The sequence below is a fragment of the Apis laboriosa genome, unplaced genomic scaffold (assembly GCF_014066325.1).
Source record: "Apis laboriosa isolate Shangri-la unplaced genomic scaffold, ASM1406632v1 scaffold30_cov140, whole genome shotgun sequence".
Lineage (NCBI taxonomy): Eukaryota > Metazoa > Arthropoda > Insecta > Hymenoptera > Apidae > Apis > Apis laboriosa.
In genome coordinates, this window is record NW_025222776.1 from 367,073 (window position 1) to 383,111 (window position 16,039).

The following is a 16,039-nucleotide window of genomic DNA, read 5'->3' on the forward strand; positions in this document are numbered from 1 at the left end:
AGAACTAATTACATTCAAACAAAATAATCTACATTAACGAAATAATAAAATTAAAAATATATTCATACATTATATTATTATTTATATCATTTATTTTACTATTATATTATTAATTTCATAATTTTATTTGTTGCATGATATTATATCTATATTTTAAATAAAAATAATATAATAAATAGGAATAGAATATTATAATAGTATATCAATCTTTTTTTTAAAAACCATAGAATTTAAAGTTATATTTTTAATTCGTCAATTTGAATATTTTTACGAAAAAGTTTAAATATTATCCATTTTGAAATATATAAAGCAAAATATATAATTTGAAGTTCGCTTCGATAATATTGTAATTAATTATCATTGATATCATATGATTGTTATAATTATCTAGTTATAATAACAATTTCTATTATAAATTATATAAAATATATTTAAAAACATTTAAATAATTATTTTATAATAAAATAAAAAATAATATAATTAAAATATATTTAATTTTAGATTCAATTTTATAAAAAGATATTTATAACAATATAATAAATATAATAAATTTAATTAAAATTCTTATTTTATTACATTGATTGAATGATTATCGTTCTTTTATTAATTATCAATCAATTTTTTAATTAATCAATCAATTAAATTTAAAATAAAAAACAATTTTATTTTTACAATAAATATCGGTTAAAATTTTTATATTGCTAATCTATTATTTAAAAATAAAATAAAAAATATACTATAATATTATTTATAATATAATATAATATATAATATAATATTATTTATAATACAAATAATAATATCTTCATAAAATTATTCTGAATTTCTAAATTTTTTTTTTTTTTTTATATAGAAAGAATAACGTAAAAATTGATGAAACCAGTGATACGTAATTTAAAATAAGGATAATAACAAAAATTGAACCAATGATACGTGATAAGAATCCGTAAATCTTCCCCTAGGGGTTGAAATCTTCGATTGATGAATGAGAAAAGAATTCCTGCATAGATTGTTCAATGTGCAGTTAGCCGTGAATGTACGAGATATTGCGAGATTAATATTTCATACTTTTCAGAATCATTCATGTTTAATGAAAATGTTTATTTACCAAAAATTTATTACGGTAAAATCACATATTATGTAAAATATATGTGAAACATATTTCATATTATGTGAAAACATATACAATAGTTATGACGTATAATTTTAATATTTTCTTTTAATTTAATTCACTTTATTCACTAAACTTTTTAAATTATACATTTCTATTTCTATTTTTACCTCTAACAACTGTAAAGATGAAAAATTATAAATGCATATTTTTTAAAAAATAAGAAGATTATTTACAAGAAATTACAAGAAACAATAAATATTTATATAGCAATACTTTTTTTTAACTTTCCAATAACATATATGTTTTCTTAATGATATTAATGATCAAAAAATTAACAAGTTGCAAGTGATTAGATTATTCCTAATATTCCTTTACAATTATTCATCAAGTCGAATAATCAGACGGTTTTTGCATATAAAGAAAAAAATCGGTTCTTTAAACGATATTCTAAAAGACACTTTCAGTATTTTGCAAATAAATAAAAGTCATTCGAAAAAAAGTAAAATAATAAAAAGGATAGGAATAGGAATTCTAACTTATTAGAATACATTGCATATAAGTTGCACGAAATTTTATAAATAATAGAATATTTAAATACATACAAGTATGATAAAAAATGAAATCGTGAGAATTGTAGTAATGAAAACATCAATATTAGAAGGAATTTAAGATATTAGTAGCTTCAATCTAAAACTGTTTAACTGTCATTCATGCTCGTTAATGCGTATCTGAATTTCACGGTGCAATCATAAATAATAAAGTCTGTTTGAAATGTTTCTCATCCACTGGCCACAAACATCTGCAGGTGCTCTTTCGCAAAGGGGCGTTACAACGATGACAGCGAAATTATCTGAAACCGAAGGGATGGGGGTGGTACATCCACGCATAGTGGGGAACATTGATAGGGGTAGGGAGATACGAGAGAGCACCCCGAGCATCCCTTCTCTCTATTTTCATACTAACCATGAAGCGAGAGAATGGACATTGGAGGCAAACTGACTCAGATACGTGTGCAACCTCGTACCGAGTCATTCAGTGGTCTACTTTGAGGTATTTTACACTCAAGTGTCGTTCCAAGTGTTCCGGCAATATCATCCTAACTAATTTTACTCGTTCACGTGAATGATATCTGTATTTATGTACATATATGTACATACACTTGCGCGTGCGCGCAAACGTGTACTTTCATAATAAGTTTTCGCATAATTATTCTATTATTTTTAAATGCGTAAAGTTTGATTCTAAGGTATAACGTCGAAAATAGATGTGCAATTACGTGAATTTGACAAATTTGTTTGCCACGCCTAGGATAGGGAGATTTAAAGTGAGCAGGACTAAAATTTTTGATTAAAAAGTTTTTTGCAAATTTTGATTTTCGATAAAAACGAAAAAGTTTCGTGCAAAATGGCAAATTTAACAACGTCGATCGGGTTAATGGGATATGAGAATAAAACGAAAAACTCAATGCAGAGAATAAAGATGATAATCGTTTAATACGATTTCGTAAAAGTTTCGAAACTTTTTTTTTTTATAATTTGGATATACTTTTTTGTTTTATCCTCGAAGAAATATCCATAACGGTAGAATTTGATCGAAGCTAAATGTCGACGAAAGCAGAAGGTCCATCATCTCCACGACAATTCTTTGCCCGAATTTATGGACATCTTGAAGCGAAAAAAGTTGATGGTATCGAGAAAAATGATGAGAACAGGACTGAACCGAAATCAAGTTTTGAACTTTCCTCGAATATTCTTCTTTACAATAGAAATACGTTAGATGCGGATAATTCGTGCAATTCTTCGAACGATGAAGTTATACAAGTAAGAAGTAGTTTCTTGTTTCTTACTTGTTATTGTTGTGATGTTGGACTTTTAATTCATAGAAAGTATCAAATTTATAGTCGTTACTATTGATTAATATTTTTAATAATTATTTTCTTTTTTTCTTCTCTTTCTCTTTCAAATATGTACGTGAATAATTTTGACGAAATTATTTCCATATTGATTTCAAAATATATGGATCATATTACTTAATGACAACTATCAACATTTATTTTATAATATACAATCACTCTCAAAAGTTTCCATATATAATATATACGAAAATCATTTGCATTAAAATAAAATTCTACGAAATTTCATTGTTAATATGCATACATTTTATAGCATATTTTATAATTGGCTACTTTTGAAATGAAGATAACATAAAAGAAAATAAATAAATAAATTAGAAAATTATTTATTTTATTTGAGAAATAATTTATTTTTAAATGTTTGATTGATAATAGAAAATAAAATATAACAAATAATAAAGTTTTTCATAACTTTATTTTATTATCAAATTATCAAAAGAAATGATATAAAAAAGAAATATATTTAGATCATTTAGATAAAAAAAAATGGTTTTGGCAGAAATAGAAATTCTACTAAATTCTACTAAATCTATTACAAAAGATCAATATTTATCTTTCAATTATTATATTATTATTCAAATAATATCATTTAATATACAAATAAAAAATATAAAAACATAAAAATATATATTATGTAATAAAACAAATAAAAAATAAAATATAAAATTTTTTTGAATAATTATTTAAATAACGCGCAATTCAATTTTATGTTAAAAAATAAATATATGGTTTATTTTAATAAAAAAAAATTGTTACGGAATGTATGAAAACTTTTAATGGGTTGTTATAAGAATTTCGCTTAAATATTTCGTCAAATATTTCTCTAAAGAAAATATTGATAAATTGTTAATAAAATTTACAACGATAGAATTATTAAATTCAAAAAATTATTCATTACCTTAAAATTATTTTATTAAATGAAATAAAAATCTTTTTACATTTGAAAACACAAAACGAAAATTCATTTTAATTTTAATGTAATATCCTCATATCCAGGTAACAGGTATAAAAGAAAAATCCTCAGAACGGGGCGGAAAACAGAATACCAATGAAACAAATACTTTAATGAACGAGAAAGAAAAGAACTCGAATTTTTTTAATTTAAGATTGCCATTGTTTCACGAACTTCATCAATCTAGACCAGCCAACCATCCTGTATTCTTATCTCAAGTTACATATCCGTCTGCGCTTCCGCCACATTTTCATAATTTACCATATTTTCCAACTTCGGAACACCATTTGCAAGGATTTTCGGCTTTCTGTAAGTATTACTTTCTTTTTTAATTAATATCATATTTAGAATAAATATCATATATTGGAGTCTTAATTATTGTGTATATTTAACATTCAAAATATCTTAAATATAACTTTAAACTAATTAATTAATATTAAATATATTATGTAAATACATAATAAATTATTTAAGTTTCTTTTCATATAAAAGACATAATAATACATTCCATAATTTGAAATTTGTTTTTGAATCATTGGTACAGAAAAATATGTTATTACTCGTACGTGAAATACAGGTAAAATCTTATAGTGAGTTTGTGGATATTTGTGAATATTTAATTTGATATTTTGATGTGACATTTTTATAATAATTCATAACATTTAAAACTATTTTTTTTTAAATTGTAATTATTACAATAAATCAATAATTATATACATATTTATTAAAAAAAAAGTACACGAACAAAATTTTATTTTCTATATTTATATTCGATTCATTTTTCCATATATAGAATTTATTTTCTTTTGACAAAAATAAAATTTTTATTTTAAGATCATAAGAAAACAGATTATTTAAATCTAGTTTTATGTTTAATTTGTATAATTATCTTAAATATTTAGATTTAAAGAAATTTTTGTGGTTTCAATATATGGAATTCATTTTCTTGTTCGCGATATTTTAATTAGAGAATATTATTATAAAAAGCTATAAACAGCTAAATATTTTTTACATGTTATTTTAATTAATTATAAATAAAACTTACAAATAATTTTTTTTCTATTTTTTATATTAGAATCATTTATTCAAATTAGTATTATTCAAAAGTAGTATTCAAAAGTATTTATTCAAAAGTAAATCTAAAAACATTCAAAATCTAAATTATTCTTAAAAATATTATTACGTGTATATAAATTAGATTGAAAATATTGATTAATTATAGGACACCTTTTATTGATTATAGCAAATCATATTTTGTACACAATTACTAATTTAAACAATATAATTATGAATTTAATATTGCTTTTCAAAATATCGTGGTACACTTTCCGAATGAGGATGTCTTTAAAAGGATTATTTGCTTATATTAATTATCCAAAGTTCAATATTTATATCAGTGCTTTCAATTCTGTAAGTGAAACGAAAAATAGATGTAAACTGATATAAATATAAAATTTAACGAAATCTAAAATATATGAAAAACAAACTATATCAATCGAAAAACTATATCAATTGAATTATGAATATATTTATGATTATAATAATATAATATAATATATAAAAATATTCATATTAAATATCATTATTAATTACTATTTAATTTTTATTACATTTAATAAATATTATGCATATACAAGTATAAAAAACATAATTCATTAATCTATAAATAAAATAAATATCTATATATATATACAATGTAAAATGTAGAAATTTATAATATGCAACATTCAAATCAGAGAATGGAGGATTAATATATATATATATACTTATGTGTTACTGGACATTGTTCAATATGTAACTATACATACTCTAATCATTTATATAAATTTATTGCATTATGTCTTGGCATATATTCTATTCAAACGAAAGGAAAATTTTATGTCAAAAATATATTTGAAGATTTAAATTGATAAATTTAGAATAAAGAAGATTCTTAAATTTCTTCTATTGTTCTCGAAGAATATAAAAAACCAAAAATTAAGGATGAGACACTCAAAATCTCTAATGTTTAAAAAATCTAAAAATTAGTCTATAAAAAATATATAGAATTAAAAATTTAAAATTATTTACTACTTTTTCGATGAAAAAATCTTAAAATACTTTCCGACATACATACTTGAGTTTGCAATACATTAAAATTTCTCCAGATTATCACATGACAAATAGAAAAAAAAGCAAAGACGGATAATCCAAATTATTCTAACTATTCTTTCTTATCTATCTATCCTTAATTTAGAGATAGAGCGTAAAATCTAGTATAAGATTTTTTGATAATCTATCAAATGATCTATCACCAGATAAATATAGTTTAAGAATTCTTTTAGTATCCGGTTCTTTTATATCCAAATTATTTGCGCATTAAATACTTCGATTAAAATAAACAATTTTATTTTCATTTTGAACTTATTTTTTACATATAAAATAATTTAATTTATTCATTTTTAATTAAAAATTTATATATTCGATATATTTTTTAAATTTAATTTTCTTGAAACGAGCATCCAAATGAAATAATTTTATTTTATTTTCCAATAATTTTTATATAAAAATAATCTCCTTTAGATTTTAGGTTTTAAAGTACCATATATTATATTCTTTAAGAAAATAGATTTGTGTATTTTACGAATACATTTGTATAGTATAATACATTCATTATCTATATTGTGCTAAATATAAATTTCTTAAAACTTAATTAATTATATCTTTTTGTTTAAAAGACATAACTAATTATTATTATATTTATTGCTACAACCATAAATATGAAATAGAAGATATTTAAATTTTAAAATATTAAAAAAAATATAATAAAGAGTGAAGATCAAGAAATCTAAAAATTAAAGAATTATTTTCGAAAAAATGAAACGTATGATTTTTTAAAGTTTAATTTTTAAAAATAAAAAATGAAATAAATTTTAAAACTTGATTTGACTTTCTCAGACTAAATTAAATGATAAACTACACAATTTTACTGACTTCACAATTTGATTAAATATATGTATACACTATATATCAAAATTTATTGCTATGTATTATTATTATTGAAAATTTATTTGACAATAATAAACAAAAATGTTTTCTCTTTCAGTTTTCATACGTTTCTTAAAATCGATATAATTTGTCGCTAATGTATATAGGTATACATATTTAAACATTTTATTCAGTTCCTGAAGCTTTTCACTGATAAGTGTTATTACAGCAACATGTACAATATAACACAATACAGGTATACGCACACGTTTGAATGGATTTATTCCGCTTCGCTACCTCGTACCGATGTTGTGATGAGATTACTGGACGCAGTTGGCCGCATTTCAATGTGAAATATACCTTGCTATATTTCTGCAAACCCAGTGTTACTCGCCTGCCCCTTAAGCCGTTGTCACGGCAAGGCAGTCCCGAATCACTATCGTGTTAAATGAAAAACAAAAAATAAAAAATAAAAAAATAAAAAATAAATAAAAACGAAAAGGGAAAATTTAAATGAAGATACAATAATCTGTGAAAATACTGAAATATAATAAAGTAAGATTTTAAAAACTTTAATCTCATTTTTTATATTTGTATTAAGAAATATTTTATGAAAAGATTATTTTATAAGGAATCTATAAATAAAAAAATAAATAGATAACGAAATTTAAATAAATTGATAAAAAAGGATACGAATATTAGAGTAAAAAGAAAAAATCAAAATTTTAACTATATTCTTAAAAAATAAACTATAAAAATACTTTAAAAAGTGTTACAAAAATATAATTATTTAATTATCTTATCATTTTTATTGAAATAAACAATATCATATGTTGTATAATAACATATTTATTATATTTTTTAACATATAAAACATCTAATAACATATAAACATCTAATAATAAGATAGCTTTTATTCTCAATATAAAGCGCAATAATATTAAATTTTTATTATTACACTTTAATTTAATATATAAAGTCTTTTTAATAGTCTTTTTATAAAATATATAAACACTTTTGTAACTATACATGGATGGTTGTAAAATATGTTTGTAAATTTTTTTTATTCTTCCATCTAGAATTTTAATTCATCAACGAAACATAAGACTTCATCGAATTTAAAAAGTTCCAAAATAAAAATCATTTTAATATTAAAATATGAATATTATGTTATTTATTATAATTTGCAATTGAAAAATCAAAATTTTTATTCTGAGCATAAAATACATTGTAATATAGATATACTTTAAAATATTATTAATATTATTTTGTTTACATTGAATAGTAGCTCGCAAGAGAAGAAAAGAAGGAAGACCACGAAGGCAAAGAACAACTTTCAGTGGTGAACAAACATTAAGATTGGAAGTTGAATATCGTAGAGGAGAATATATTTCTAGAGGACGAAGATTTGAACTTGCCACATCTTTACACCTTACAGAAACCCAGATTAAAATTTGGTTTCAAAATCGGCGCGCCAAAGACAAAAGAATAGAGAAGGCACAACTTGATCAATATTATCGGTAATTTAACATGCACTATATATCAAATTATTATTTAATTTATTTAATTGTATTATTATATTATATTAAATCGTAAACTAAAATAAATATTTACACAATTTCATTTTTTTTAAAATTTAGATATATTAAAAAAAATATAATATATTTTATATTCCCTTCTTTTCTATATTTTTTGATCTTTATATTTTATGCGACAAAGATATAGCATTTTATAAATATAATTTTTTTACAAATTTATATAATTTTTAAAAAATTATTTTTACAAAATTAATATATTTTTTTAATTTTAAATGAATTATATCATGAATTATATATAACATGATATTTCTTAATTTATAAAAGATATTTCAAGAACTGATATAATATCTATAAAAACATCTAAAATATAATATCTAAAAAACAATGAAAAACTCATTTGATTTTATTAACGAGATGTAGTGAATTTTATTCTGCCATTTTATTATTAAATAGTTGCTCAAAATGATTAATTTGCATTTCAATGCTTTGATTCTAATATAATAAATGTAATAATATTTAATATTTTTTTCAATTATAATATTTACTCGATTCTTTAGGACAGCCTGATTTGCTATACTTCAATCTATTATTATGAAAATTATTCTATTAAAAAAATAAAACTTTCTATCATTCAAATATAAGAAATGTATGAATATAAGAAAAATGATTAAGATTAGATATTAAATGTGGTACAAAGATAGATTACATAAATAGTACAAAAAATATATATATATAATATATATATAATATAATTAATATAAATAAATATATTAGAAATATTACATGTTCCAGGAATTTCGCTATTTCTAATGGAATGATAAATTTGCCAATTTATGGTAGAAATGGATTCTGTGAATTTTGTTTTTATAAAAAGACATTTGGATCTACAACTAATCATTCATGTACTTCAATGAATTCTGTTACCGGAACTTTTACGAAACAACAATGTAATAAAGGTGAAAATGATATAGATAGTACATCAAATGTACTATTTTCTGCTTGAAATTTATTAAACATCTGGAATAGGATTTGCTATATTTTATTATAGTCATTTATTTATATATCATTCATTTATATTATCTGTTTTATTATGTATATTCAATATTAAATTTTTTAGTATTAAATTTGCTAATTATTAAAAAAGAATTGTAAAAAGACTAATGACAAAGATGAAAGAAAGATTTATGAAAACAGAAAATTTAAAAAATAATAAATACTTTTAAATGACGTAAATTTGATAAATAATTAAAATATAAGTAAATATATAATAATAAAAAGTGTATAATAAAAATGCTGTAACAAATGTAAATATATATTTACTTATATTTAAGCATAATATATCAATTCAAATAATCCTTAAATATACATTAAAAAGCTCATTAAAACATGAAGTTTTTATATATTGGCAGCATATATTGCTACATATTACTAAATTATAATGTAATTGTAATTTCTGATAATAAATAATATTAAAATCGAAAAAGTGATACTAAATTTATTATTTTCCTTTAAATCAACAAAATCAAAACTTTTTCTTTATAAAATAATATTTAATATTATCATTGAGAAAATGATAAAATGATAAAATAAAATAAAGATCATTACTAATTATTAAATTATATATATATATATATATTATATATTATATATTATATATATATATAACTTATGTATATTGTATAAAATTGTAAAGCAATAAATAGATTTAATAATTAATACATTTTTATACATATTTTTAAGATTTCAAAATTCCAATATCAATTTAGCATAGATTAAAATATTTGTAACGGTTATAATTAATTAAATTTTCAAATGAAATATAAAAAAAAATATTTTATCATTATTATTAAATTATAATTATTAAATGATATGTATATTTTGTGTTTATTCATAAAATATTATCCTTACATAAAGATTTTTATTTATTCTTATATAATACAAATATAAAAAATACAAAGATGAATACAAATATGATTATCAAAATGCATTATTATACATTACATACATAACATTATATTACATTACTCTAATGAAATAAAAATATATATAGATGAAAATTGAAGAAATAAAGAAAATTTATTTTAAATAAAAAATTTATTTTTACAACTTTAACTTTTATATAAAAATTATATTTTTAAATAATTTCAATTACATAATATATATTGCCGGAATTCTAGAAACTGCAATTTATTATAACAATTATATTAATATTATTATTATAACATTCTGTAAAATATTTTCAATTTCTTACATTATGCACTTTTTGAGATCATTCAATATAACCGATTTTATTGTATACGTTACATTTTATTTAAATCTCATAAAGATTTAAAAATATAATATCAAAATACGATGAATAATTTGGAAATTTTTAAACAATTAAAAAAATTATATAAATTGAATTATAAAATAAAATTTGAATATATATATAATAATATTTGTAATAATGTAATAATTAATTGATTTTGATTATTTATTTTCCAAGGATTATTTATTTAAAAAATTATTAAGTAAAATTTTTAATTTTTAAACAGAAGTAAATACTCGTATTTAAGAATTATTATTTATTCAACATAATGTTTACAATAATAATTTCAAAAATAATTTACATATCGAAATTGACAAGAATTTAAAACTTAATAGATTACATTATCATTATTTCAATTGATAACTTACACATGATAATATACACAACCATACATATATTTTTATATTTATAAAATATAAATGTACAATATATATAAAAAGTTACGAATCCGAGAATATCAGAGAATTAATACATTCCTAAGATAAAAAGTCTTTATATATAATATATAAGTTATAGCTGATTATTATTTAAAATTATATAAAATTATATTTTTGTTTTTTAAGCATTTTTTCTTCATTGTTATTTATTACGTATATTATAACTATAAAAAATTTAAAGATTGAAAATATCCATAAAAATGTTAAACGTTCTGATTAAATTCCTTGCTTAAAAATCTAATGTAATTCTTTTATATATATTTATATACAATAATTCAAAAACTGATAATTATTTTTATAATTTCTTTATTTTGAACAGCAGCGAACGTATGAATTTAAAATAAATTTAAAGGATATATGTGAAAAATGACAACCATATATTGAAAAAGAATTTATTACATTTTTTTTTTAATATATTCAAAATTACATTTGCTGAAAATTAATGTAAATAATTAGCTTCTTATAATACATAATAATTTTTAAATAATATATTATTTAATATTTGCATTTAGAATCAGAATTAATAAATACATGTGGCTATAACAATGCCTAAATAAAATTTATTTATTTTCAGAACTTATTAAATTAGGACTTATTATTTATTTTATCTCTTAAATTATTTCAGATTTGAAAACATTATATAAATATATAATAGGCTATATACATAATTATTATTTTCAAAATAAAATAAGTTATATATTTTTACAAAGTAATACTTTTTTTAATTTAATTATATTTTAAATATAATTATAAATATAATATTTTAAATATACTATTTAATAATTAAATACTTTTTTTAATCTTAAATATAAAATAATATGAAAGTATATTTTATAAAATGTAATAAAATATATATTGATAAAAACAAAATAAAAAACGATAATATCAGTATAGTATATTTTACTAATATATAAAATATATGAAAAATTAAAATTAAAATAAATTTACAAACAATACTTAATGTTTTCATTTTAATAATGAAAAAATAAATTTACTTTTTTTTATAGCAGATTTCTAAATATATTTATGTATTATTTCTTTGTGGTATTAATTTTCATAGATTATTTTTTTTATTAATTTCTATTCTTCATTAAAATAAATATTTTAATGTATTCTTATTTATATAATATTTAATTTTTTAATAAATTTTCTTTTTATAAAAATATATACGTAAATTTGAAACTTACTAGTTGTTGATCCACGATATATTTTCTTTGTATTTTAAAAAACTATTAAATTATAAGAAATATATACATAAGAAGTATTTTTTACATTTGAAATTAATAAATAAATCGTTTTCAATAATTTCATATTACATAAGGTTTTTATAAAATTGTGATATAATCAAAAAGAAAATAAATAAATAAGTCAAAAAATTTAATATTTAATTTTTTTCATATAAAGTTTCATTTTTTAAAAAAGTTCATTGAATAGGTTTTGATAGAATCTGCTTTATAAACAATATAAAGATCAATAATATGCTAGCTTGTTCTTTATGATTTTTATAAAAAAAACTGGTTCACGAACAATTTACAATATACAAATACAATATACAATATATAAATTATATGTACATATTTTATAACAATAAATATATAAATATATAATAAGTTACTATCAACCTAATATCTTATTGATCATATTCAACAATAATGATATAAATATAAAGATAAAAAACTAATTTTGATAAATATCTTATAAGTTATTGGTAATTTGTTATAGATATCATTAATTTTAGATTTTTTTTTAATTTATTTAAAATTTTAATATTTTAATATTGAACAGGGATTTTTAAAAAGACAATTGTATTTCGAAATCTCTTCTCAAATAATTCGAGATCAATTTGTTTTCTACTTGATAATAAATTTGATTATCTGGCTTAGTAAAATATACTATACTGATAAGTATATTTTATTCATCCAATAAAAGTTAATTTTTCAATATAATGGAATTTTACCATGATTCATCAGGATATAAAAAATTTATTAAATCAATAGCAACTTCGAGATTAGATTCATTAGATCTTATTCTTTTGTGGAGCAACTTTTATTTATGAAATAAAGAAAAAAATAAAATATTTAATTTTATATTTTCAAATCATATTTAATTTCTTTTGCAATACTATTTATAAAATACCTTATATATTATTCATATATATCTATAAATTTTATAAAATTAAAAGTTAACAAAACAAGTTAAATTAAAAATTAAAATTAATAAAATGTATGATTCATTATTGTTCTAATTTTAAGAATTTATATTACTTAATAAAAAATACTTCTTGATATTTAATAGTATGATTATAAATGTTAGTAATATATACTTCTAACTTGCAATATTTTTTATAGATATATAGTGCATAATGGCTATATATCATACTTTAAATCCCACCTGCTTATAAAAAATTTATATTTATTTTATATATTTATATGAATCCTATTACCTTTTAAATTTTTTATATAATTTATTTGTTATAAAATTTACGAATCTTGAAAATATTAAAAACTAACATATCATAAATATATATATATATATTATTTTTTATGTTAAAGAAGCAATCGACTTCAACTTACCTCCTATGACGAGTGACAATGGTAGCTGTGACACGGAGCGCTCTGAGAGTACCAGCCCAAATGGTAAACCAGAAATTAATGAAAACGAAAGATAGCAGTTAATATACAAGTAAAATAAAAGTAATTACTATCTCCTGCTTACATAATTCATATTTAAGCCATAATAGATTTTTAATATTTAAACAATTATATTTTTTTTTAAATATATATTAATGTAACAAAATCATAATAAAATTTTTCTATTTTTGACATTTTATACTGGCGATAATATTTCATTGTAAATAAAATATTTAAATATAGAATAAGAAACTAAATATTAAATTTAGAAATTATTAGAAAAAATTATTTTAGTATATTATAATATAATATGTTAACTTGAAAAGGCTATATACATCCAGATGGGGTCAAAAATTTTTTTTACTTGAAATTATTATTATAAAACATGATATTTAGAATTTAAGATATTTTTACAAAATTCTATATTCCATTTAAAATGATGAAATTATGATTATAATGCAAATGCAAAATATATTACTGCTCATAAATCTTCAATTTTTAATAAAACTCTAATATTTTGAAAACATGATGAAATTTTAGACATTTTTATCATTTAAAAAAAAAATATATATATATTAATATATATTTATATAATATTAAAACAAATTAATTGTTTTAAATTACTTAAAAAATTTATTTATAAAATTGAAATAAATATATTAAGGATATTTGAAATGAGAATAAAACAATATAATTTTTTACAAAAAAACTAATTGTTTCAATATTAATAATAGTAGAAATTATAATTAAAAAGTGTGGTGGAAATTTCATTGAGATAAAAATAAAATTTTTAAAAAAACTTTTTTTTTAATTTTCTTTAATAAATATATATATATATATATATATATATATATATATATATAATATAAATAAAATAAAATTAAATCTTTTCTCTACTTTTAATAATTATTTTATTTTTTTCGAATTCGAATATAAATTATATATATAACTGATTTAAGATTTATGAACAGGAATATAAATGAAGTAAATTTTTTCAAAACAATATATTTGAGAAAAATGGAAATATTTAAAGAATATTCAATCAATTGATAATCATTCTGCAATGAATTATCTTTTCTCCAATATAAAATTGTTTTTATATATATCTTAATTATCTTCATTAATAAAAAAATACTTATAATACAAAATCTCTCCTCCTAAATCTTAATAAATAACGTAAAATCCTTCGATCTTGGAGATAAGCCTTATTTTAATTTTATTTTTTATAACAATTTATGATAAAATATATGTAAATATTAGTCTTCCAAATAAAAGATTTATAAAAATAATTTTGGAGACAAATACTTTTTGCCCCCCTTAGATGTGCTTAGCCCTTTAATAAATAAAATAAATAAATAAATAAATAAAAAAGAATAAAACAAAAAGAATGACATTTTAATATAAGATATGTTTAAATTAAGATTGATTTTCAAAAAATATAATTAGTTCATTATTTCAATTAATTATGTTTAATTGTAAACTATAGCAATATTCATTTCCGTATGTACAATTTTTATAACTTTTCCCACCAATTTATAGTTTTAATATTAAAAAAAATATGTTTCATTTTAAGTATAAGTATATGTATATATGTATACATAAAAACATAATACATGACTTATAAGATAAAGCAAAATTTGATAATAGTATGCGAATGACATTCTATTTAACTATTTACTTCGCGCTTTCTTTCATTAACAGAAATAATTAAGTTAAGAGCATAATCTAATAGAAATATTAAAAAATATTAATATCATGCACAATCTGTCATTTAAAATCCCTATGTCTAAACAAATGAATCTAATATTCCTACCTGTGGTTGTATAACGGAAGCTAGCAAGAAGCCTAGCAAAGTCTAGCCTTGCTGCGTAGTTCAGAATCCCTTTGTTCTGCTACCTGCCCGTTTTAAGTTTCTTCCTTCATTTTCACTCTTCTAACTTTCGATACTAGATACATGCTAGATAATAAATCTAACTAAGAATATTTTTAAAATATTGACTGAAATATGTTATGCTCAGAAAGCATAACATACCTATTTAACTGCTTATTTCATTACAACCTATTAATCAAGTTAAATTTACTATATAATAAAAAGAAAAAGAATTTATTGTTATTATTAAACCTAATAAAGAATATAATTCCAAACTAGGTCAAATGAATGTATAAATATTAATATATATT

General features: G+C 19.1%; 1 protein-coding gene across 1 annotated transcript; it reads left to right on the forward strand.

Moving 5' to 3' along the window:
• The first annotated feature begins 2,715 nt into the window (after nt 1-2,715).
• On the forward strand, nt 2,716-9,486 carry LOC122714501 (homeobox protein rough-like). The gene is made up of 4 exons (XM_043935871.1): nt 2,716-2,934; nt 4,023-4,287; nt 8,231-8,465; nt 9,276-9,486. Exons 1-4 carry the CDS (start codon nt 2,716-2,718, stop codon nt 9,484-9,486), a joined length of 930 nt encoding a protein of 309 aa, XP_043791806.1.
• The last annotated feature ends 6,553 nt before the right edge of the window (nt 9,487-16,039 follow it).

Bases quoted from the DNA above. Each gene is read 5' to 3' on its own strand.
- LOC122714501 (XM_043935871.1), top strand. From the start codon at position 2,716: ATGTCGACGAAAGCAGAAGGTCCATCATCTCCACGACAATTCTTTGCC. The intron at 4,288-8,230 runs GTAAGTATTACT...TACATTGAATAG, and splicing joins GCAAGGATTTTCGGCTTTCT to TAGCTCGCAAGAGAAGAAAA. The intron at 8,466-9,275 runs GTAATTTAACAT...TACATGTTCCAG, and splicing joins CAACTTGATCAATATTATCG to GAATTTCGCTATTTCTAATG.